Source organism: Melanostigma gelatinosum (assembly GCF_949748355.1).
Source record: "Melanostigma gelatinosum genome assembly, chromosome: 9".
NCBI classification, from domain to species: Eukaryota; Metazoa; Chordata; class Actinopteri; order Perciformes; family Zoarcidae; genus Melanostigma; species Melanostigma gelatinosum.
Genome location: NC_136642.1, coordinates 26481240 through 26504330, shown reverse-complemented (window position 1 = coordinate 26504330; position 23091 = coordinate 26481240). Strand labels below are relative to the sequence as shown.

The 23091-nt window shown below is 43.3% G+C and overlaps 1 protein-coding gene across 2 annotated transcripts in view; it reads left to right on the top strand.

The window, feature by feature from the left end:
* Window positions 1-23091, top strand: part of adcy3a (adenylate cyclase 3a) — a 63434-nt gene that overhangs the window by 19074 nt on the left and 21269 nt on the right. For both annotated transcript variants that reach the window (XM_079275571.1, XM_079275570.1), the window contains exons 5-17: window positions 606-717; window positions 2503-2630; window positions 3045-3203; window positions 5441-5606; window positions 5873-5992; window positions 7017-7159; window positions 9970-10131; window positions 10380-10467; window positions 15589-15705; window positions 17360-17655; window positions 19403-19484; window positions 20219-20377; window positions 20683-20829. In XM_079275571.1, coding sequence (XP_079131697.1) covers window positions 606-717; window positions 2503-2630; window positions 3045-3203; window positions 5441-5606; window positions 5873-5992; window positions 7017-7159; window positions 9970-10131; window positions 10380-10467; window positions 15589-15705; window positions 17360-17655; window positions 19403-19484; window positions 20219-20377; window positions 20683-20829 — 1879 coding nt within the window. The remainder of the gene's footprint in view (window positions 1-605; window positions 718-2502; window positions 2631-3044; window positions 3204-5440; window positions 5607-5872; window positions 5993-7016; window positions 7160-9969; window positions 10132-10379; window positions 10468-15588; window positions 15706-17359; window positions 17656-19402; window positions 19485-20218; window positions 20378-20682; window positions 20830-23091) is intronic.

The following is a 23091-nucleotide window of genomic DNA, read 5'->3' as shown; positions in this document are numbered from 1 at the left end:
GAATCAAGCAATTCTTTAAACTCCACAGAAATGATGAGCTAATTCGTTATCAATACTGAATGATAAGAGAAACACAAAACATCAAATGTTGTGATGGCTTTATTGGGCTTATTCACACCTATTGAAAGGACGGGTGGGTGTGGTTGCCATTCCATTTTAATTTGGCTCAGTGAACAGCAAATGTATTTGTCCGACTGAACCAACAACATCAAAAACAACAGAGACTAAAACCCGTATCTGACTTGGCTTCTTGTAGCCTATTCAAAGCTCCTGTCGTCTCCATCAACACTGTAGGCTGTGAAAAGATGAAGAGTTTATCACAGCATCTCCACCGCCTGCTGCTGATAAAGATTCAACATCTTACCTGCTTGCCTCCTGTCCCCCCTGACCACTCATTTATAAGCGGTGTGCCAGCATAGCCAACTAGAAAACAGCCAGTCATCAGTTTTCATCAGTGATCACTGCTCTGGAGTGGAAGACTGGACACAGATTCTAAGTAGCGATTTGTAACAATGTGACTAGTTGGAACAGTGAAAATGTGCATGAATGTGTCTGTGACTGCAGCATGATATCAGTACTAATGGGCCATCTTGTATCTGTGTCAGTATTTTGTTTGCAGATATCGTGGGCTTCACACAGCTGTCATCGTCCTGCAGCGCTCAGGAGCTGGTCAAACTCCTCAATGAGCTCTTTGCTCGCTTTGACAAACTGGCTGCAGTGAGTTTCACACCGTTACATAACATTCTGAATGTTTTACAGACATTTGGAGTCTTTATCCACCTCTTATGTGAGTGATTTGGATTGTTTTAAAGTACGAGGCATTATCACAGTTACATGAAAAGAAACAAGTGATCCAGCCAGTGTTTTTTGTTTTGTGTCATCATGAAATCCTGTAGCAATTTTTATTTTGTATATATATTCTTGAGAAATCCGTTTCTCCTCCTTCAGCCACTGAGTGTTAAAAAAACACAGCTCGGTTAAAAAAAAAGAATCTACACCAAGAAAAATGCTAAAAATGTCATGTCAATGTCATAACTTCTTAGTTATATATCTTTCAACTTGAACTCTTACAAATACTAACTTCTGATAGCTTCAGCGTCACAACAGTCAGGCTAGCCCACTGACCAATCACGCCGCACGTTATTGCGGAGCCAGCCGCACGTTAATGCTGACGTACTTGTAGGCCAGCTAGCAGCTCTGACACGTCAAAGAATACGCCCAACATGTCAAACTAAAGATCTGATTGGTTGAACACTATGACAATCAACAATATCGTCCCCATTCACTTAAAGTGCACATGGATGCACTTGTGAGTCTGCAGGCCTCTGGCTCTGTTCTACCTAGAGACACAGAGGTGAGATCTGATTGGATAAAAGCTCTACTTAAAACAAGCTGCACTGGAAGCAGAGCAACTGAGGAAGACAGGAGCTGTGCAATGAGAAAATAAGATAATGGGGAAAAATATTTTTATAAATTATAATACATGTAGTGTATTTCAGAAAAATTATTAAATTATAAAACAGCTATAACTTTGTGATTCTGTTTAGGCCAGCAGAGAAGGCCTTGCAGGCCCTGACGGCCCACCACTGGTATATGTGTGTGTGTGTGTGTGTGTGTGTGTGTGTGTGTGTGTGTATACATATGTGAGGTTATTCATTATAAGGTTAGCAATATAAAAACTACTATCTGTTTTTCACATATTTTTCATATAAAACCAGACTAGTAAGATCTTCAGTGTGACCTAAACTCAGGGTACCTGCGGACACAGAGGACTGATCACATACAGTTCCCTCTGTTTAAGACATTTGCAATCTGTTTCTTATATCCTATATGTAACCATTCCTCCATCATTTCTGTTCAGTTAATCCAGAGAAAAGTGTATGAAGTAAATGTTATGTATCATTCGTTAACTGAATGGCATCGCCTCATTTATTTGAAAGGAGCCGACACAAAGGGCAAAACACCACGGTCATCCAACGTGGGCCATATGTGCACATTTCTGGTAGATTACTTTGTGTATTTCTTCTGTTTACGTTGCCATCTTTGTGACGAGAGATAACACAAGGGCTGCCATGGTAACTGTCCAGAGTTGTGAGGAACAAAAACCGCTGTCAGAGAACCTTAAAATCCCCAGATCTGTTCCTCAAACTGGACCTCCTGGATGGCACCTCATGTCGCACCAATACCACTGCTGTAACAATAAATTGCACTTACCATGAAGCTCATGCTCAAAATGATGCTTAAGAGCCGTATCTTAACTCACTGATGTTAGTTCACCACAGCAGGTAAATGGAGCAGAACAGAAAGCTATTGTGTGTCGCTATTTAAAGTCGGTATCTTTGCCAATCCCGATCCGACTATATCTGTGGATCTCGAAAAGCTATTCCAAAATGTTTCAAAGATCAGCCATTCCGTAATTTCTATCATTGCAGAAAAAGACAGATGGATAAGGTGATGTAGGTAGTCCATCGCTCTCTCTCTAAACCTCTTCTACCCTGTCAGAAATATCACCAGCTGAGGATCAAGATCCTGGGAGACTGCTACTACTGTATCTGTGGGCTGCCGGACTACAGGGAGGACCACGGTGCATGCTCTATCATGATGGGTCTGGCCATGGTGGAGGCCATCTCGTGAGTACAGGGACGAGGGGGTCGAGAGCTGGCCTGTTCTAAAGTTCACTCAGTGTCAGCTACATTCCGATGTGATGCGGTGGGTTAGTCACTTGGTTCACAGTGTGTAATCGATCACGCTGATGGATTTTCTGTGGACCACATCTGTGCAATAAAGCAAAGTGAACAATGAGGGGTCATTAAGCTCAACTCGATTCTGATGCAACATTTTGGTCAGACTCCAGACGAGCTGCCATGAATGGATTTCCTTTAGTTAGGAAGCCCTTGCTGCTCTAAATCAGATCCAGCAGAGACGGTGTTCCCTATAGGTTGAGTCAGAAAAGAGAGCTGGGTTTTTGATTGTAACAAAAACAGAAGCTACTTGTGGATCCTGCTGCTTTTTATTTAATGTCGTGCTTTCTAAACCAACCACAGGTATGTCCGAGAGAAAACCCAGACACACGTCGATATGCGGGTTGGAGTGCACAGCGGTACAGTCCTTGGGGGGGTGCTGGGTCAGAAACGCTGGCAGTACGACGTCTGGTCCACAGACGTCACTGTGGCCAACAAGATGGAGGCTGGAGGGATACCAGGGTAAGAACAGACATGTCGTTCAAGTTTTTGAAATGGAGTTACTTCAGCCACTGTTGGAACAATGTTTATGTCACAATTACATCAGGCTTCAAGTGTTGACACACTGTTCAGATGTTGCTTTCAGTCCATTTTTTTGGGTCCTTGACATTGAAAAAAGGTTTCATAACAATGTTTCATCCATTCTGTCTTGCTCACTTTGTTTATTTACCATTTTTCTTTTTCATATTTACCTGCCTTCTGTTTCAGCTTTAACTTCCTATTTTCCATGCATTGACTCCATTTACTTTTCAGTCTCTTATGTGAACCGAAGTAACTGAAGAGCAGTTGAAATTTCCTGGATACCTTAAATAGCGTAGTTTAGAATCCATACACGTGTATTACTACAGTAGATAGCGGTCAGACAGGAGTACCGACACAGGAGCAAAGTAATGTACTGCTGTGTGTGTGTGTGTGTGTGTGTGAGAGCAGCAACATGTATTTTAGACACCTAAAAGAGAGACGCACCTAAAAAAATGTGTTGAAGTGTACGCTATATTCAAAACATTTTCACCACTTTGCCTTGTTGTCAAACGGCCCTTTCCGACGGGGAACTGAACTAAAAGTGAAACTTCTTTCTGCTCACTTTAAAGACTCTTTTTACAACAGTACAGATAAGCTTCACTCTAAGTTCAGGTCCATGTCTGTCAAGCTGGTTCGTTTAGGTGGGCCTTTCTTTTAGCTGTCTGAAATATGTTTTGCTGCTGACCACATCTACAACAGTTCACGGCTGCTGTGCTGCTACTCCTGTCTGCTTCACCAAACTGGGGCTGTGCCGACCGCTGACTACTGTAGTAAAACACTGACTGTGTATAAGAACGTCATGCAGCCCCACTTCAAAACACCAGATCTATCCCTTTAAGTCCCCGGGGCGGGACATCCGGCTGACAACATGGCCTACTTTCTACCTAATGTGCCCACAGCCTGAGAATGTGGGCCTCTGTGAAGATGTTCCTGTTTGTCCTTTGTGAGTGTGTTCTGTGTGACTGGCCTGTGTCTGCAGGACTCACCCTCACAGTGCATTCCACAAGGCTGCTGATGATCGCTATCTGTTTGATAGTGATGGTGAGAATGTCACAGTTCAACACAAAAACGGTCCACTTCTGTGTGATGTCTCATTGCATTTAACCTCTCCACCATTGCTCTCCTGGTGTGTTCCAGATGTGTTGCATGAGTGGATAATTACAAGCCAGACCTGTACCCCCCAGTTCTAAAAGCTCCCATGTCTTTCTACTGAGCCCTTATCTACCAAAGGAACAATCCCATATTACATTGGTCAATGTCATCAGTTACCAAACTCATTTTCATGAAATGACATGCAGTAATGACCTCTACAGCAGCCTTTTCCCCTGTGTGATAGTTAATGGTGAGTTAACATTTCAAAACTCTGAACTTGTTGAAATGACAAAAACATGCAATATAAGACATTCTATGAATCTAAAGCTGCGTATTCCTTTTTTCTTCTAAACACAACGTCTACGTTTACACACATCCTGCAGACATGGAGCAACGTTGGCAGTAGGGTTTGTGTCCACCTGATGAATCCAGGTCCAGTCGTCACAAAACGGCTCATTCAGTGTTCTTCAGCTAGTTTTGGACTGTGTCTGCTTGGTGCTGAGCAGACAATGTTCACTGGGTTTATCTGGAACGAGAGAGGAGTTTGTGGGCCATAAAAGCACAACAATAAGCCAGAAGAGGGTAAATGCTCTGTAGAGCCGAGGGGAACTGCACATTACACTTACACTGATTTCCAAATACTAATCCAAAACAAATAATGTGATTTGCCTGTTATTTGTCACCATACAAATGTTACTAGCATTTTCCAGAGCTTTCAACTTCATTTGACCATCTTCTTCAGCACATACAGTTTGCTGAAATGTCATGTATTATAAATAAGAAAAAATAAAATGCACTGCCACAACCAAACATTCGTACTATGTGTTCTAAAGTCTCACATGTTACCACTATGTTCATTAAGTTGAATGGAACCTACTCTTGCCATTCATCACTCTGCATGAATGCATCAGTGTAAATTGATGAAGGGGGATGTGACTAAACGCTGCCACATCTTGCAATCAGTAGGAAACGGCTTTGTTAGGAGGACTATTCACGGTGCTGTGAAGTCTACCGAAGCACCTTCATGGTCGTTGGCGGATCAATGACTTGTCTAATCTTTGACCCCTCTCTATTTTGTGGACCAGCCGTGTCCACATCTCTCAGAGCACCATGGAATGTCTTCATGGAGAGTTTGATGTGGAGCCAGGGAATGGAGGTGAGCGCTGTGACTACCTGAGGGAGAGGGGCATCGAGACCTTCCTCGTGGTTGTTCCTAAAGGACCTGTGGGGAAGAGTGGCATCAATGGCGTAGTGAGTCAAACCTGCCGCACTGCAAATATTTGGATATTCAAATGATGCTCTCATATTCAGCCAGCTAATATACAGGGAAAGTACAATGTTACATTTGAATCGCTCTTGTTACTCAAAGCTAAATGTTAAAATAATTTCAGAATAAAAGATACTGTATGTTTATCATTCAAAATACATGGATATGTTGCAAATGTAAAAAGGAAGAAAGAAAAGTCTGTCAACTTTTCACAGTAATCACTCAGCACTGTTTGCTTGTTTCACATTAGAAGCTGTCTGTTACCTCTTCCAATGGAAACTCTCCGCTGTTGATCAACACCACAGAGTGTAACGGCAGTGTGAACACAGCCTGCACCACACCGGAGGAACCAGAAGACCTTGATACAAGGGTAACCAAGAAGTCACTCAGAGTAGAAGTAGAAAACGTTGTGTAGCGCGAGTCTCACTGGCACCCTGCTGATATAGAGCTGTTCTTAGGGCCTGGGCACAACAGCATTCATAAGAGGGACAGTTCTGACCAAAAGCGGTTCTTCTCAGTGGAATTGAAGTAGCTTGCCATGCCATTTGCTGAGCACATTGATGATATGAGACTGTGAGATAATCTTGTGTTCACTGTTGACATTTTGTCCTGAGGCTTGTGCAAGAGGAAAGCTGGTGGTGTCTAAAATGGAGTTCATCCTCTGCACAGTGTGAAGTGTGCAACCAGCGTCTTCTTTCTTAGCGCTCTGAGCGCTTCGAGTTGAAAGTCTCTGAACTTTTCCGAAAAGCGCTGGTGATGTCACTGAAGTAAATGGAGGAGAAGCTTGTTTTGGCTGTGTCTGTCTGTCATGAACTCCCATTTGTGGGAGCAGATCAGCTGGGCAGACACTGACTGTTGCTGGTGAGTGTTGTGCTTTTATTAGTGTACGCCTTGTCCTTGCTCTGACGTTACGACTGCCAGATTGAGTGGTGACAAGATCATCGACATGAAGCATGAAGCAGACATCCTCTGTTTGGTGCCCATGATGAAAAAATGATGTAAAACAAATGGACAGTAGAACTAATAGATAATACAAAGCGAAGGAGTGATGCTAGTCTATCATACAGCAGTGGTTAGAATGCTGATTAGTTGTTAAGATATTCTTGTCATAAAACTCTGGGATGAAGCGCTACCCAGCGTCCTGCTGCCACTTTTTTTGCCAGAAAAAGGTGCTATGTGGACACAGGCCCTTGGGCTTCAACCCCAGGGGATCATGAATAGCCACAAGTTCCTTTGTGAAGCAAAGTGTTGATGTTCAGAGGGGGTTCTTGTGGTAGATTGACGTGTTAGGACAGATCAGCTGACGAACATAATTGCTGACATGGCATTGATATAGTAAGGTATATCAATGATTTGGGTGTTCTCCATTTACTTTCTTCTGTCTGGGACTTAAGGTGGTAAATCCATCTTTCCCTAACCCTCGGAGAAGGCTGCGGCTGCGGGACCTGGCTGAAAGGGTCATCGATGCTCAGGAGAACGAACAGGAGCTCAACAAACTGCTCAACGAGGCTCTGCTGGAAAGAGAAACAGTACAAGCGTGAGTGAATGCCGTCACTGGTTATAAAGCACTACTTTATTCTAGATACAAATCATCTTTGTGATACTACTTCATGTCATGTTGGTGGTCATTACATTCGAGTCACATTTTTTGGATCAGATTTTCATTTCAGTTATCATTTATTTATCACACTGCTAGAAATGATTCTATTGTGAACCACGATATCCATGTTGGAAATGTGTTCTGGTACCAAGTATACGTATGAACCGCCCAATGCTTGAACAAAGTGTTTGCTAGCACATAAGTCCAACAACAAAGGACCAATTCGGTCCAGATCAGGCAGGCTGTTTCACCCAATCACGTTATTCCTTCAACATCCAGGATGTAATCTTCAGCCTAGTTGTTGTATTTCTTGGTTTGAATAGATTTTTTGGAAAGAAAACGGAGTCAAATTCCTTGTATGCGTATGCATTCATGGCCAATAAAGCTGATTCTGATTCTGATTTTTACAGAATTATCTGCTCACATTTGGTTCTTCCAACACTTAGCTGGGGTGCACAAGTCAAATCATTGGACCACCAAATAAAGCAATGTTTCCTCCTTTTGCTTTCCACCTCGTTCCCTACCTGAGTATGACATAAGGGTATACCCTCGTGGGGGCAAGATCATGCGAGTGGTTGAAAATGGAGGAGACATCTGATTGGCTACATATGATTCGCTATTGAAAAATGCATTTTATGAATCAAGTGATGTCAGGGAAGTCTGAAGAAAACCCACACACAAATTCACTCACCCAGTTTGTAAATGCAGGTTCAACAGCAGTGGCGGGCCGTGCATTTTATATTTTATACCTGGGTCTTCACTGCTGTCTTACCACCTAATAACCTCATGATGGCGCCACAGCTACGGTTATTTGTTTCTAGGTGTGTAACATCACGTATTCGTTTTAAACCGTTCGGTACAAGGCTTACAAACCCAACAATAATACTGGTGCATTTGGAAAATGCAGAAGCTTAAATTGTGGTAAATATAACGTTTTCGGTGGAGACACCGGTCTGTCAGTCTGTTTAGTTTCCGGGTCAGCGTCTGACCCCGGAAACTAAACAACACGCACAAACTCACGCTACATTCTGCCCGCAGCGTTTAGCTGTTCCACTGATTCCAACAGGGCGAAGCAATCGCCACACAATCCCCATTTCTCCAGACCATCATTCTTGTTTGTAAAAGAAAACAGCCCAAACTGATTCAATTATCCGGACCCGAACCCCACGCAGGACGGGACGCTTTGTAATTAACGGACAATGCATCTGGTCAACATCGATGTAATTAACACGATGACGAGAGCTAACTCACAAGAACCGTCACACATATTCACAACAAAGCATGACAAAACAATCCAGCAACGCTCACACTAAAGAGCAAGGGCCATTCAAATATTACATCAGGGAACAATATATAACATACATATCTAATATCCATAAACGACACGATAGGCAAAATGAACACACTGCAGATATAAAGAAAACAAAAGCAGTTTCACTTACCAAATGCTGTTCTATTTCAATACAAAGTCCATCCTCCTCTTTGTTTACAAAGAGGTCAATAACTCGGCTGTGCAGTACATCCGTGCGTTTCAGTTCCAGCAAGAGGTCCTTTTCAGTATTTCCCTATTCTTCTGAACTTTTTCAATGTGGAGCTCCGTTTCCCTGCGAACTTGTTGGTTGATCTGGAGATCCACTCGGGTCCTTCCAAACGTTTTTAAGAGCACGTAGCTTGCAAGTGTCCCGCCGTACTTTGGTGTTGTGTGGCGGCTTTGCTCAGGCAGCTTAATGTCCTTCTTGAGAAAGGCGTTCCCAGCAACTCCGCCACTAAATCAGCTTCTCGTCCGTCCGCCATTTGATGTTAAAAAAACAAAGCGAAGGAACAAAAACTAAAAATGCCATCATTTCTTCCATATCTTTCCACTTGAACTCTGAGTGCTAACAACCTCAGTTCTGCTAGCAAGCACAAGTTTCACTTTAGTCACGTGCTCGCCCACTGACCAATCACAGCACACTCTGCAGCGCGTGCACCTGGACATGAGCGGTACGTAATGCTGACGTCATTATAGGCCGCTAGCCGACGCTGACGCGTCAAAGAATACGCCCAACATGTCAAACTAAAGATCTGATTGGTTGAACACTATGACAATCAACAATATCGTCCCCATGTACTTTAACCTGCACTGGCGGCAGAGCCGAGTCTGCAGGCATCTGGCATAGACACACATAGAGGTGAGATCTGAGAGCAACTGAGGAAGACAGTAGCTGTGCAATGAGAAAATAAGATAATGGGAAAAATATTTTTATAAATTATCATACATGTAGTGCATTTAAGAAAAACTATTAAATTATAAAATAAATTATAAATCTTTTTTTCTTTTTTTTCCTTCTTTAAAACAAAATATAAATAGCTTTGTGATTCTGTTTAGGCCAGCAGAGAAGGCCTTGCAGGCCCTGACGGCCCGCCACTGTTCAACAGTTTGTATATAAATGTAACAACATCCCAATATGTTTTTGATGAAAATTTCAAATCCTTTGAAACATTTGTGAATTTCTAAAAAGAAAAAGTAAACAAGAAAGATCTTAAGTGTGGATTCTGTATACATTTATGTATAATGATAACTGTTTTTGTGTGCATTGAAAAATCTTTTTGTGGAGAGAATCATATGTATATATATATAAATGCATTTTCATATGTCGATTTGTGAATCCTTCTGTGTTCATTCATTAAAATTGACACTGATCAAATCCCATAAATACCAATATTTTAAAACGGATGTCAGTGTTCGGGTTCTCTTGTCTTGTCAGTCTGAAGGGGAAACACACCAACACACTCTCCCTGAGGTTTGTGGATCCAGACCTGGAGACTCGTTACTCTGTGGAGAAGGAGAAACAGAGCGGAGCTGCCTTCTGCTGCTCCTGTGTGGTCCTGCTCTTCACTGCAGCTATGGAGGCCCTCATAGACCCCTGGTCAGTTCACACAGACAGGAGTCATTTCTCTCCCTTTCTTTTTCTCACATTGTGGCCATGTTCCATTTTTGTCCCGCTCTGGCTGAGACATAAATTGGTTTGGCAAAATGTTTGCACAACCCAACTCACTGTGATATTGCGCTCTGCAGTATTGTTTTCTGTTCAGCTTGACTTGGAACTGATATTGTTGACTACTACCACTGATATTTTTTCACGGTTTGTCTGTGTTTTCGTGTGTTATGGAACAGGCTGATTGCAAACTACATCACCTTTGCAGTGGGAGAAATCCTGCTGCTCATCCTGACAGTCTGTTCACTGGCTGCCATCTTCCCTAGAGTGAGCTACAACCTATTTTCATTCTTTTACACTTGAGTGTTTTGTCATGTTTTCTCTGCCTGGTAGTACCAGTTATCAGGTATCAACACCTTCTCCAGATATGGTGACTGCCAAGTGTGTCAGGTTAGTCTGACCAAAGCCCAAAACCAGCAGAGTGCGTATCCATTTTGTGGCTGGGTTTCTTCCGGGGGCCAGGAAACATGGCTTGTCCTCTGCGACCGGAGAGACCATGTTCTCTTATGCCCAAACACAGAGAACCCTAGCAAGCTTTCTGACAGTTTATGAGCTCTTAATTCCTGAAAATGAACAGTCACATAAATGTACCTTCAGTCATGTTTTGTTAGAAAATTGTTTCATGTTTTGGGAAATATAAATTCCCCTCCTTTCAATTGAGGAAATCAGTGTCGATGTGTGTCGTTATGGAGCTGGAGTCAGGATGAGATCAGCATCAGGACCGGAAGCAGGGGGAAAGTTCAAAAAGACATCTACCAACACATGTAAAGCTCACTAATTTCAGATATAAACAGAAATGGGAAAAAATGCTTTGTGCTTTTAGGGGTTACATTTCGTAACTATTTCAACAGAGGGTGCAGTGTCTGTGTGCAGTTTCCTGAGATTGTACGGTTTCCAAAGACCAAAACCTGTGCTCATGGACCGTATCTGGAACCCTCTGCTTCTTATCAAACTCCACATCTGATTCACAAAGAAAAAGCCAGTTAGCACATTTCCCAAAATGTTCCTTTAAAATCCTTTTCCTGAAATCTAGATATTGTCAGACTCAGACACGAGTATTGCCAAATGGTTCCACTAGAAGCTCTAATGTGCTATGCTTTGATGACAGCGCAAAATAGTTTCATAGTTACCATGATAAACATGTGGTGTGTTGTGCATGCAGCAGTACTTTCCATTCCGCCTTGTCATGGACATTCAGAGATATTGATATCCAGCAGGCTGGCTAGTATTGATTGCTCCTGTCAGTTCAGGCCGGTCAGCAACATGCACACAGGCAGTCAGTCACTGAGGAAATGTTAATAATGCTCTGGGCTCTTCAGAACTTATCAATATCACATCAAATATCACAATGCCATAAGCCCACAGTGACCTTTCCATCTCAGTCCATGAACAGTGGCACTCGTGTATGAATGTGATTGTCGTCACTTTCCACTGTACCCGCCACACAGCTGATTTACAGCAGATATTTTCACATGTCATAACAAAAAAAGTACAGGAGTAACTAATGATTGTAATAATGGCTGCATTCCATTTAAGTGTCCCACGTCCAGTGCTCTGGTATGCTGGAGGCTACTGAGACATCCAAAAGGAATAGGGACATCATTTATGTGAAAGAATAAAAAGTTGTTTTTTGTTTTGTATCATTTTCCCGTTAAAGTCATGGCAGTGTAATTGCACAGCTAACTTGCATCTTTATAGACTCAACTGTATTTCTTCCTGGATGATACATCATCCAGGCTGTTGTATCAGTTTTCATCAGTTACCATAACCATCTTTAGAGACGGTTATAATTAATATCTATCTAGCTTAACGTATGTATCTCACACATCCGACATGCACAAACAGGATTTTGATCTACAGATGAATAAATTCAGGTTATTAAATTCCAAAGTTAAGCCTTTCTGGCTCCAGAGATAAAGGTTATCCAGGAGTGCTGGGATTGTGCTGTACAAATGTACAGTAGATATCAGCAGAAGTCACATATTTATAGAAGAGCACCTCACTACGAAGTCAGTCAGGATCTTACACACAGTACAAACTGTTAACAGTTTTTTGCTGTTGCATCAGATGCATCATTTTTCCAGAGAAATTGATGTAACATACATACATGGTAGCATACCATAAATACATAGCAGATGTAGAGGAAGTGGTTGGTCTGGTTTGTGAGGATAAAGTAGTGAAGTGTAGCGATGCAGAGACATGGAGTGAGGCAGACTGAAGTCCTGTCTCCCAGCTGTTCTGAGGACACACAGGGCGGCCCAGCACTGTTTGTCAGGTCAGGATCTGTAGACCACAGCCAACAATATGTTTCATTCATAAACCCTTCAGAACACAATTCAAAGACCACATGTCATGTTGATGTATGAGCGTTTCCACATTTGCAATGATGTGTAACCTTGCACATTGTAGAATAACTTCAATCAGTTGTACACAGTGATTTTTATAAAGAACACTTGCATTGTTTCTCTGTACTCTGTTTAGCTATCAGAAATTGTATCAGGGAGATGCAGTTTGTCATGTAAAGTATTGGCATATTGTAGAAATACAGACTTACATACACACCAAACTGCAATGTGTCCAAAGGTCAGCGAGAAGGAGAAGGTGTCACTCATCTCTGCTGCAGGATGAAAGTTTAAGGTTTGACCAAACTGAACAAAATATTTACTTTGATTATATTTCTTCCGACACATATACACACTACTCTAACCTTTTCCCAATTTGAATATGCAAGTAACATAAATGGAACTGTTAAAATACTTACTCTTGCCAGCGCTTGTTGTCACCAGGACTCAGATGAATACATTGACAGGCATGAAAGGACAAAGTGTAACAAGAGTACTACTTTTTAATAGTTTTTAGTAATTGATTGAACCCACCACATAAATGGACAGACCTGCAGGGATCCATGAACCGGATGCAGTAGCGTAGCGTCTCTAAATGTTTGTGTCCAAAAGGGTTTTTTGGGGGAGGGGGGGGGATTAACTACAGTACTCCATGTACTTAAATACATTGATGATCAATTGAAATTGGGTGAAAAATGTAGATGTTAAGATGCTTGTTATCCAGTAAAACAAAAGTTACGGAAGTAACTACGGTTCTATGAATCCTGGATGACCACCAGATGCTGTGCTTGACCCTGAATATCTTCCGTCTCTCGCCCACGCAGGTCGAGTCTTTATATCAAGTCACGGATGACCCTGGCTGGGTACAGGAATTGTCACTTTCCGTCTCAATTTACTGTTTTCCTTTACATAACAAAAGGCATTTCCACCATAAACTGATGCAAAAATTCAAAAAAAAAGTTTGCACATAGCAGCTTTAAAACAGGGCACTTCCTTCATGCCATGGGCACTGCATGCATTAGCCGAGGGGCTCGCCGACCTTTCCTCACTCATAGCTCTTGTACTCTTACTTGGTTTAAGTCACTGCCTCCCCCGACAGGGTTATCTGCACCATGGTTGAATTTCAGCCTGCATGCACGTTTCCGCCCAGCATTGTAGAAACATGCTGCTGATATTGGAAACAAGTTGCCGGACAGCCGATCGGTTGAATGCCTTCTCTCTGCTTCGCACACGTATATGTGAGCAAAGTTCCACCCTCGGTGAAACACAGAGATCAAAGGAGAGGATAGAGAGAGAGTAAAACACAGTAAGGACTCATACTGACCTTAAATGATACCAAAACTCTCGATTATGTTCTCGAACTGCATCAGTGCAGAATCGTCCACGTCCGCGTCGTGATGCATCTTTGAATGGAGAAATTTCCACACATCTACGCTCCACTAATGAACACATTCTGATGATGCAGTCCCAAATGAGTGGGCAAGTTTAATTCAAAAACGCCAGTCAGTATTATGAATGGCTGAATAGAGCCAGTTCAACGTATTCAATCTCACGACGGATGACAAGTTTAAAGAAGTTTGATCGACTAAAATGTTAATTTAATAATAAAACTACACTAGTTAACGATAATCAAACAGGAACTTTGGAAATGTCCTGCCTATTTCATATTTGAAAGCTAAACAAGTATGGAGCTTTTTTCCTATCTTTATTCACGAATGTGGTCTTTCAATATGAGACTATGACTCGTTGATTTAACTTCAGATTTTGTAATGCTCTCCCTCAAATCCCTGTCCTCACACCCAAATAGCCCTTGCTTGCACTTGGATTTGCTCTGTTTCTGCTCAAACGCGTCCACACATTTGCAGATTTTTTCACTCCAGCTTCAGCCTTTCTCCTCACACTGACAAAGATGCCGTGAATCAACCACAGTCATCTTGCTCATTGACAGTAATGCACAGACAGTGGTTGTGCAAGCAACAATATATCTGTGTGCAAGCATAAAGTTTCAGCAGAAGCAGAGCAAATCCAAATGCAAGCGGGGGCTATTTGAGTGTGAGGACAGGGAACGAGGGAAAGCATTGCAAAATGTGAACTTGAAATCATTAAATCATGCTCTGAAATTGAGTGAAGATAGGACATAAGCTCCATAAACAATGGGAAACTAAATAGTTCAGTTGGATTTTAAGATGTATCGCAGTTTAAGTTTTTTAGGGTGAATACACTTCTTACTCCAAAGCTTGTTAGTTTTGTCTCATTGTTCTTTACTATTAAAAAGCAATGGTAAACATATAGGGAGCAGGCTTCTCATTTTTAGCCTACTTTTGAAGTTGCAGTTAAAAATTGCAGACAGCAGCAGCAGAATATATATTATCTTAGATTAGATGAGCTAATTCATTTAAATTCCTTAGTGGCTAAAATGAAAAGTTTGTGTTAATGTGCTGTCTGCAGCTGGCGTCTGCATTCAGCCGAAAGGTTGTTTGCGAGTGTCACTCTGTAACACCACTCTACAACCGCCAGTGGGTTTTAGTGATTCAACAGGGACAATCAGAGTGGTATCTGATATTATCATCGAATCACATCATGCCAGTTTATGAATTTCCCAGTTAAACTTTGATTCATCATCAATAACATTTGAATATGATCAACTTCATTGTTCTCAATCAGGATCTTCAGTATTTGGGTTATGAGTCCATGGAGTATAATAATTATTGTTAATAATATTATGCTGCTCAACTCATTTAAAGGTTGTAGGTACAGGCTTTAAACATTAACTAAAAACTGCAGTGTTTCTGCCTTTCTCAGCCAACAAAAGGTGAGTTGACTTTGAGTTGAAACCGAATGAGATTTCATAAGAGATTTGTAAGGAATTGGGTTTGATACTGGATTTGATTTTAATGAAATGCTCTTGAACTACATCCCTATATAGCATGTAATTAAGATGCAGCTTTAGAGTGAAATTATTTGGTTTGTAGGCTTTAGTGAACTGCAACAGTTTGATAGAAATAATGTGCTGTTACTTTCCTAATTGGAATGGTGTATGTGTCAGGTCTTTCCCAAGAAGCTGGTGTCTTTCTCCACCTGGATCGACCACACCCGCTGGGCTCGTAACACCTGGGCTATGGGAGCCATCTTCATACTCACCATGGCCGACATCATGGACATGGTGAGCAGCTCTCAGCTGTTTCTTACACAGACAAAGACAAAAGACAAAACCTTTGTTCATGGAACTTTGTTCCTATCTTTATTCAAGAGCTTGGTTTTTAAAATGTGAGAGCATGACGTATTGATTTTACCTAAGATTGTGTCATGCTTCCCTCAAAACCCTGATTGCGTTTTGATTTGCTCTGTATATTGTAGTACTCATCTTTTCTTGGATTTGTTTGTACAATAACCCTGTGAAAATTCCCCTACCAAAAGAGTATGGGGTGTCGTGTTAACCAATGACATGATCCCTTTTCTTTACCTATTTTAGAATAATAGTAAAGTTAATATCTACCAGCGCACCACCCCTACTTTTTTCTTGATAACATCTGCACTGGCCTCCTGTCGCTGTGCTCGAGGGGAACAAAGAATGGTCAGTGGAGCAAGTTACAATTAGTGGCACAAGTAGCCGCCGCATATTGTAGTGAGAATCTGTTTATGTTGGGAGGGGCACCAGTCAATGCAACACAAGCCGCTTCATGTGGTTTACAACCGCAGCAGCATGCTACGTCAATAGTCAACAGGAATACCACTGACAATCAATAAGGTTTTACACCTTGGCACCAAGAAAACAAAAAACATAGCACAGCGCTACAAAGCTAACATTAACTCTGCGTCAAACGTTAGCTGAGACTGAAAATAGATCACTTTCAACACAAGTATGTTCAGCTTGAGCCAGGAAGGGAACTACAAGACTAAAGCATAGCTACAGTGAGGTCGATATTTGAATGTGGGCAGACCATGCATGTGTTAAGAAGAAGGGGCAGACCGCAGTTTTAGCTATTATAACGCTGGCAACTGGCTCTCTGTAAGCTGCTGTCAATTAGCAAGCCGATTGTGGTTGATTCAGGCCATCCTTTCAGCATACGGCAAAATATAAAATTGGGTCCAGTAGTGGGTGTAGTTATTATAGTAAATTAAAGAGTATTTCAAAAGTTGTAACGAAAGCAAGGGAAGTACATAATAAAGCCTTGAAGGGCCAGGTTAAGGTGTAACCGCCCGTCAGGGGCGCTCTAAGAACTAATGAATGCACCTGCAACAAGGCAGGGATCATTTCATTGATCAACATTACAACTGGCAGTCTATTGGTTGGGTTATTTTGAAAGGATTATTGCACATAACAAATCCAAGAGCAGAGGACAAATCTGACAGATGTTTCGCGAGCACACAGAAGCAGCTTGAGTGTGAGGAGGAGGGCTGGAAATCTGTGCAAGCAATAACATATCGAAGTGCAAGCATACAGTTTAAACAGAAATCAAAGCAGAGGCTTGTGCTAATGAGAGGACAGGGTTTGATGGAAAGCATTACGAAAACTGAAGCAAAATCAAAGAGTCATGCTCTCAAATTGACAAAAGACCACACTCTTAAAAAGAGAGGTCAAAAGTGTGGTGATTTGTATTCATTCCATAAGCAAGTTTTTAGTGAGCTGTACTGTATATAGTCTATAGGCTACATCTATGCCACGGAAAAACTAGAGCCAAGAAATTGGACCAAAAACATTGAAATTCTGGATGTTGCTGCTAAAGGACAGTTTGAGCATAGATCATAGAGTGCAGTTTTAAACTGATAGTGATAATAGTACTGAGCTCATAACTTTTTGTCTCTCCACTGTTTAGCTGAGTTGTCTGCCTGAAGTCCCGGACTCAGGTAGCACCACAGTGGCCCCTTCCTCCTCCTCCTCTTCTTCTTCTTCCTCCTCCTGGTCTGGCACTGACGGTTGTCTGGACAACCCCAAATATTACAGCTACATTGCTGTGCTGGCACTGATGGCCACCACCATGCTGGTTCAGGTCAGTCACATGGTCAAGCTCACACTGATGCTGCTCATCACAGTGGCCACCGGCATTGTTAACATCTACAGCTGGAGGGACATCTTCGACCGCTATGACATGGCCCGCTTTCAGGACTACAGGTGAGCCAAGACTCAGTTTCATGTCATCATGTGTTCTAACTCACACAGGCTCCTCTACTAGACTCCATGGGTAATACTCTCCTCCAACCACAAGCACATCGCTGTCTGCTATCTTTTTTATCTTTAGCAAACTGAGTCGCCACAAAAAAAAACTTCTTCAGACTGTTTGATATAATGTGTTGCAGTGATGAGGTGAGCAGGACCTCAAGATCAATGAAATTGAGAGCCCCGCTCCAGTTGACGACGCTATGCCTCTGGTCATTCCCGCAGGAACAGCGGCTTTGGTTGCAGATGATGGAGAATAAGAGTGTCGCTGCCCCTGCTTCCACAAAGGACAGTGAGCAGTTTCAGGGTGCAGGTATCTGGGTGTGCCCCCCCTAGAGGACGACTTCACAGCCCACCCGTTTCAGTAATCAGCTGTCTGATCACCAGCCTGTGCTTGAATGCCAGGAAGGACAACGGTGCTTGGTTACCATTCCCCCTTCAGTATGGGACAACTTCCGATATTGGGGATCCCCACAGCAGCTGTTGTAAGGAACAACTCTGGGAGGAATGACCTCTGACATTTCACTGTTAACTGATGTGTCCCAAACAGGGTGTGGAGGGACCTGCGTGGGGAGAGTGGTTGTGGATGTGTCCCCAACAAAGGACTGACACATAAACCACCTCGCCAACCTCTCTATGTCTGGCTCCAGAGAGGGACAGGCTGAGGATGGCGGAATTATCTGTACAGCTTGTGCAGACCATCCTGGCTGCGAGAGCTGGATCCACCACTACCTGCTAATGGGCAAAGTGGTTAGGCATCCAATGCTGGTGCGAGGAAAGGAGACTAGATCCCCTATCTTGTGCAGTTGGTTTTATTCTCTCCTTTTTGCTATGTTTTATGGATAAAGTGCTGTCTCATGCCACTGTAAAACCATTTTGGCAAAAGACCATTTTTTAGCCACCCTCTTGTGAAGCGGTTCTTGGAGGGGGCGCCCAGTGATGCGTGCCACACGATGAGAACTGCCCTAGGTGCTCGAGGCCTCGAGATCCTTTCTGAAGACGTTGTCATTAAAGACAACTTTGCTCACTTTGACCTCAACTAAGGTATTGTGTGATCGAATAACGAGTTATTTTATACAGTTTGATGCTTTTTGTCTTCCACTCCATGAAGGGGACATGGAGGTAAAATTGAATCAGCTTTGCCCAGTTCGTATGCTGGCATGTTATGTTGAACGCACGGCCTCCATCAGGTACACTGAACAGCTGTTTGTGTACTTAGGGGATGGATCCAGGAAACGCCTTGCGGGATGGCTTTGTGAGTATATAGGATCTCCCAAGCCTATAGGCAGGTGGGAGGAGACCATCTGTGGTCTGCGCTCAATCTTCATAATGTGGCAATGTCGGTGGCCGTGTTCAGCGGGGTGAGTGTCAAAGTATAGCGGCGGCGTGATTGATACCTGTCCATTGATGTGGTTCTACCTCTTGGATATGTCGTGCCCTTTTTCAGGGTCTGTGCTCATTTAAGCGACACAGGACTGGGGAAAGCGTGGGGGGATGTCACTTGTGTTGTACCTGACTCCAAAGTAGGAATGTATGTTCATGGTTGGAGGAGAGTATTCCCTCCGCCTGTGTTTATATAGCTAGAGTTACAATATTGTGTGCTTTGTTCAATAACTTAACATACAGGAATTGTAGGGTTGGGGGGTTTGAAACACGAGTATTAAAGCAGAAATTGTCAATAGGTCAATGTTCTTCTTCGCAGGTCATACCTGGTGCCTTCCAAGTTCACAATGACAATTATGATCTTCATTATGATGGTCAGCTTCTATTATTTCTCCCGACATGTAAGTAAATGTCTTCTGTGTTCAATGTACTTAGATATTACATTTTGGAATGTAGTGATGGTATTACTACACCAATCAGAAAATATAAATAGTACACCTGCCAACGAGATGTCATCACTCCTAGATGAGGATGATGACCTCAAACCTGATATCTGAATTTAGAAATAAAGAGGGAAAAGTTTAATATAATTATGATTGCCAAAAAACATTCCAGAAAACTTGATTTGGTATGTAGAAATATCTGATGTACTATGCAAAGAATTTAATGTTACAGAAAAACAACAAATTATGACTAAAGATCATCAGCAATTCTTATCATGTTTCTTGCAAAAGTCTAGATACAGGACAGTATGGGTGTTTCAATTTGATAAAAATAAAATTAATGACAACTGTAGAAACAATAAAGACTCTGGTTGTAGGTTAATATGGCAACAGGCAATTATGGTCAACAGTGTAAAGGTAACAGAGAAATCTTACAGCCCTTAAATCTTACAGGTGTGTATTGTTACACCCCTAGAATAGAGAATATGTTTTTTAGCAGATTATGGTCAAGCAGTCCATGGGACAGTATATGTGATTTGTTTATATCGGTCATTCTCTTCGGAATTAGCAAATAAACTTTAGTTCACAGAAAAAGATGCTCTTTTTGGAATTAACGTTTTCTTGTAAGTGTATTGATCACCAAATCAATATATTGGTCAAATGCTGACATCAGTGCTTGTCGCTGCCTGAAGGTGGAGAAGCTTGCCCGCACCTTGTTCCTGTGGAAGATCGAGGTCCATGAGCAGAAGGAGAAAGTGTATGAAATGAGACGCTGGAATGAAGCACTGGTGACCAACATGCTGCCTGAGCATGTCGCTCGACACTTCCTGGGCTCCAAGAAAAGGGATGAGGTAAGATCCACACCAGGTCGGTCCTTACTTCACTCTCAATACGCGTATTCATATTGAACCGTTCGCTACGAGGCTCACGGTTCGCTACGAGGCTCACGGTTCGCTACGAGGCTCACGGTTCGCTACGAGGCTCACGGTTCGCTACGAGGCTCACGGTTCGCTACGAGGCTCACGGTTCGCTACGCATGACGAACCGAATACGTTCGAATAAAATAAATCTCTTTTGCAAGATGTAAGTAACAATACAAGATGTAAGCAAGATGTAAGTAATGTCTTGTTTTCCACCTTGTTAATGTGACCTACAGGAGTTGTACAGCCAGTCCTACGATGAGATTGGAGTCATGTTTGCCTCAATTCCCAACTTCTCTGACTTCTACACAGAGGAGAGCATCAATAATGGAGGAATCGAGTGCTTACGGTTTCTCAATGAGATCATCTCTGACTTTGACAGTGTAAGCTGCTTCCCTTTTTCTGCTTGTGTGTGTTTTTCCTAGCAGTAGTGTGTGGCGATACACAGCATGAGACTGTAATAAGTTCAAAGTTCAAAGTTCACTTTATTGTCAAAGTTTCCACATGTGTTATGCATACAGAAAATTCGAAATGCCGTTTCTCGCAGTCCCACAGTGTAATATAGACATGAACATATAACATATAATAGAATAAAATAGAATAAAGTTAAGAACATAAGGGCCTAGATAAAGGATTAAACAAGTAGCAGCAGAGAATAAAAAGTGACTGGTGCTGATAAAAAGTGACTGGTGCTGGATGAGGGAAGGGTGTGTGAGGGGGGTTTATGTTCGTAGCAGCAGAGAATAAAAAATTAAAATACATAAATAGAAAAAGTGACTGGTGCTGGATGAGGGAAGGGGTGTGAGGGGGAGTAGATGTCCTGGTATGTTCCATTTGAGGCAGTGGGGAAAGGTGGGTGAGGGGGAGGGTAGAGAGGTCAGGGGAGAGATGGCAGGGGGGGAGAGAGGGGGAGCGAGAGGAGAGAGGGAGGGAGAGAGTTCAGCATCCTGACCGCCTGGTGGAAGAAGCTGTTCCTCAGCCGGGTAGAGCTCGAACGGAGACTGCGGAACCTTCTCCCTGAAGGCAGGAGGCTGAAGAGGCTGTTGGAGGGGTGGGTGGGGTCACCCGCAATGCCGAGTGCTTTGCGGGTGAGGCGGGTGTTGTAAATGTCCTGTAGTGTAGGGAGTGAGACTCCGATGATCCTCTGGGCAGAGTTCACAATGCGCTGCAGGCTCTTGCGGTTGGAGGCGGTGCAGCTTCCGAACCACAGCGTGATGCAGCTGCTGAGGATGCTCTCAGTGGCGCCTCGGTAGAATGAGAGCATGATGGGGGGGGGGGCTCCTGCTCGCTTGAGCTTCCTGATGAAGTACAGGCGTTGCTGGGCCTTCTTTGCCAGTGCAGTGGTGTTGCTGTTCCAGGTGAGGTCATCTGTGATTGTCACACCCAGGAATTTGGTGCTGCTCACCTGTTCCACAGCAGCACCATTGATGGTCAGAGGGAGGGGGGGTTGGGAGTGGGTTCTCCTGAAGTCAACAACAATCTCCTTTGTTTTCCCCACATTGAGGAAGAGATTGTTATTTTGGCACCAACGGACCAGCTGGTTCACTTCCTTCCTGTAGTTAGTCTCATCGTTGTGGCTGATGAGACCTACCACGGTAGTGTCGTCAGCGAACTTCACGATGTGGTTGGAGCTGTAGTTGGGTTTACAGTCATGGGTCAGCAGGGTGAAGAGAAGGGGGCTGAGCACACAACCTTGGGGGGCCCCCGTACTCAGTGTTAGTGTGTTCGAAGTGTTGTTGTTGACCCGAACAGCTTGTGGTCTCTCTGTGAGGAAGTCCAACAACCAGTTGCAGAGAGAGGGGCTGAGGCCCAGGTCTGTAAGTTTACACACAAGCTGCTGGGGGATGATTGTATTGAATGCTGAGCTGAAATCTATGAACAGCATTCTGACGTAGGAGTTCTTAGTGTCCAGGTGTGTGAGGGCTGGGTGTAGAGCGGAGGAGATTGCATCCTCTGTGGACCGTTTAGTTCGGTAAGCAAACTGAACCGGGTCCAGGGAGGGAGGAAGGGTGGATTTGATCTGCTTCATGACCAGCCTTTCGAAACACTTCATGATGGTAGAAGTCAATGCGACGGGGCGGTAGTCGTTGAAGCAGGCTGGAGATGACTTCTTCGGCACAGGAATGATGGTGGTTTCCTTGAAGCACGTGGGAACAACAGCCTGGCTCAGGGAGGTGTTAAAGATGTCGGTGAGGACATCCGTGAGCTCCTCTGCGCAGTCCCTCAGCACACGACCAGGAATGTTGTCAGGTCCCGCAGCCTTGCGGGTATTAATCCTCAGCAGTGTGCTCCTCACACTGGCTGGGGACAGGCACAGAGCCTGGTCGTCGGTGGGGGGGGTGGTTTTCTGCGCAGGTGTGTTGTTCTGTGCTTCGAAGCGTGCAAAGAAGCCATTGAGGTTGTTAAGCAGGGAGGTGTGACTGTCACAGGTCTGTGGCGGTAGTTTGTAGTCCGTTATGGTCCTAATGCCCTGCCACAGGCTCCGTGAGTCCCTGCTGTCTTTGAAATGTCCTGTGATTTTCCTGGTGTACAGTCGTTTAGCTTTCCTGATGCCACGGCACAGGTCAGCCCTGGCTGCTCCCAGCCCAGCTGGGTCTCCAGCTCTGAAGGCGGTGTCGCGAGCCTTGAGCAGTGTGCGGACCTCC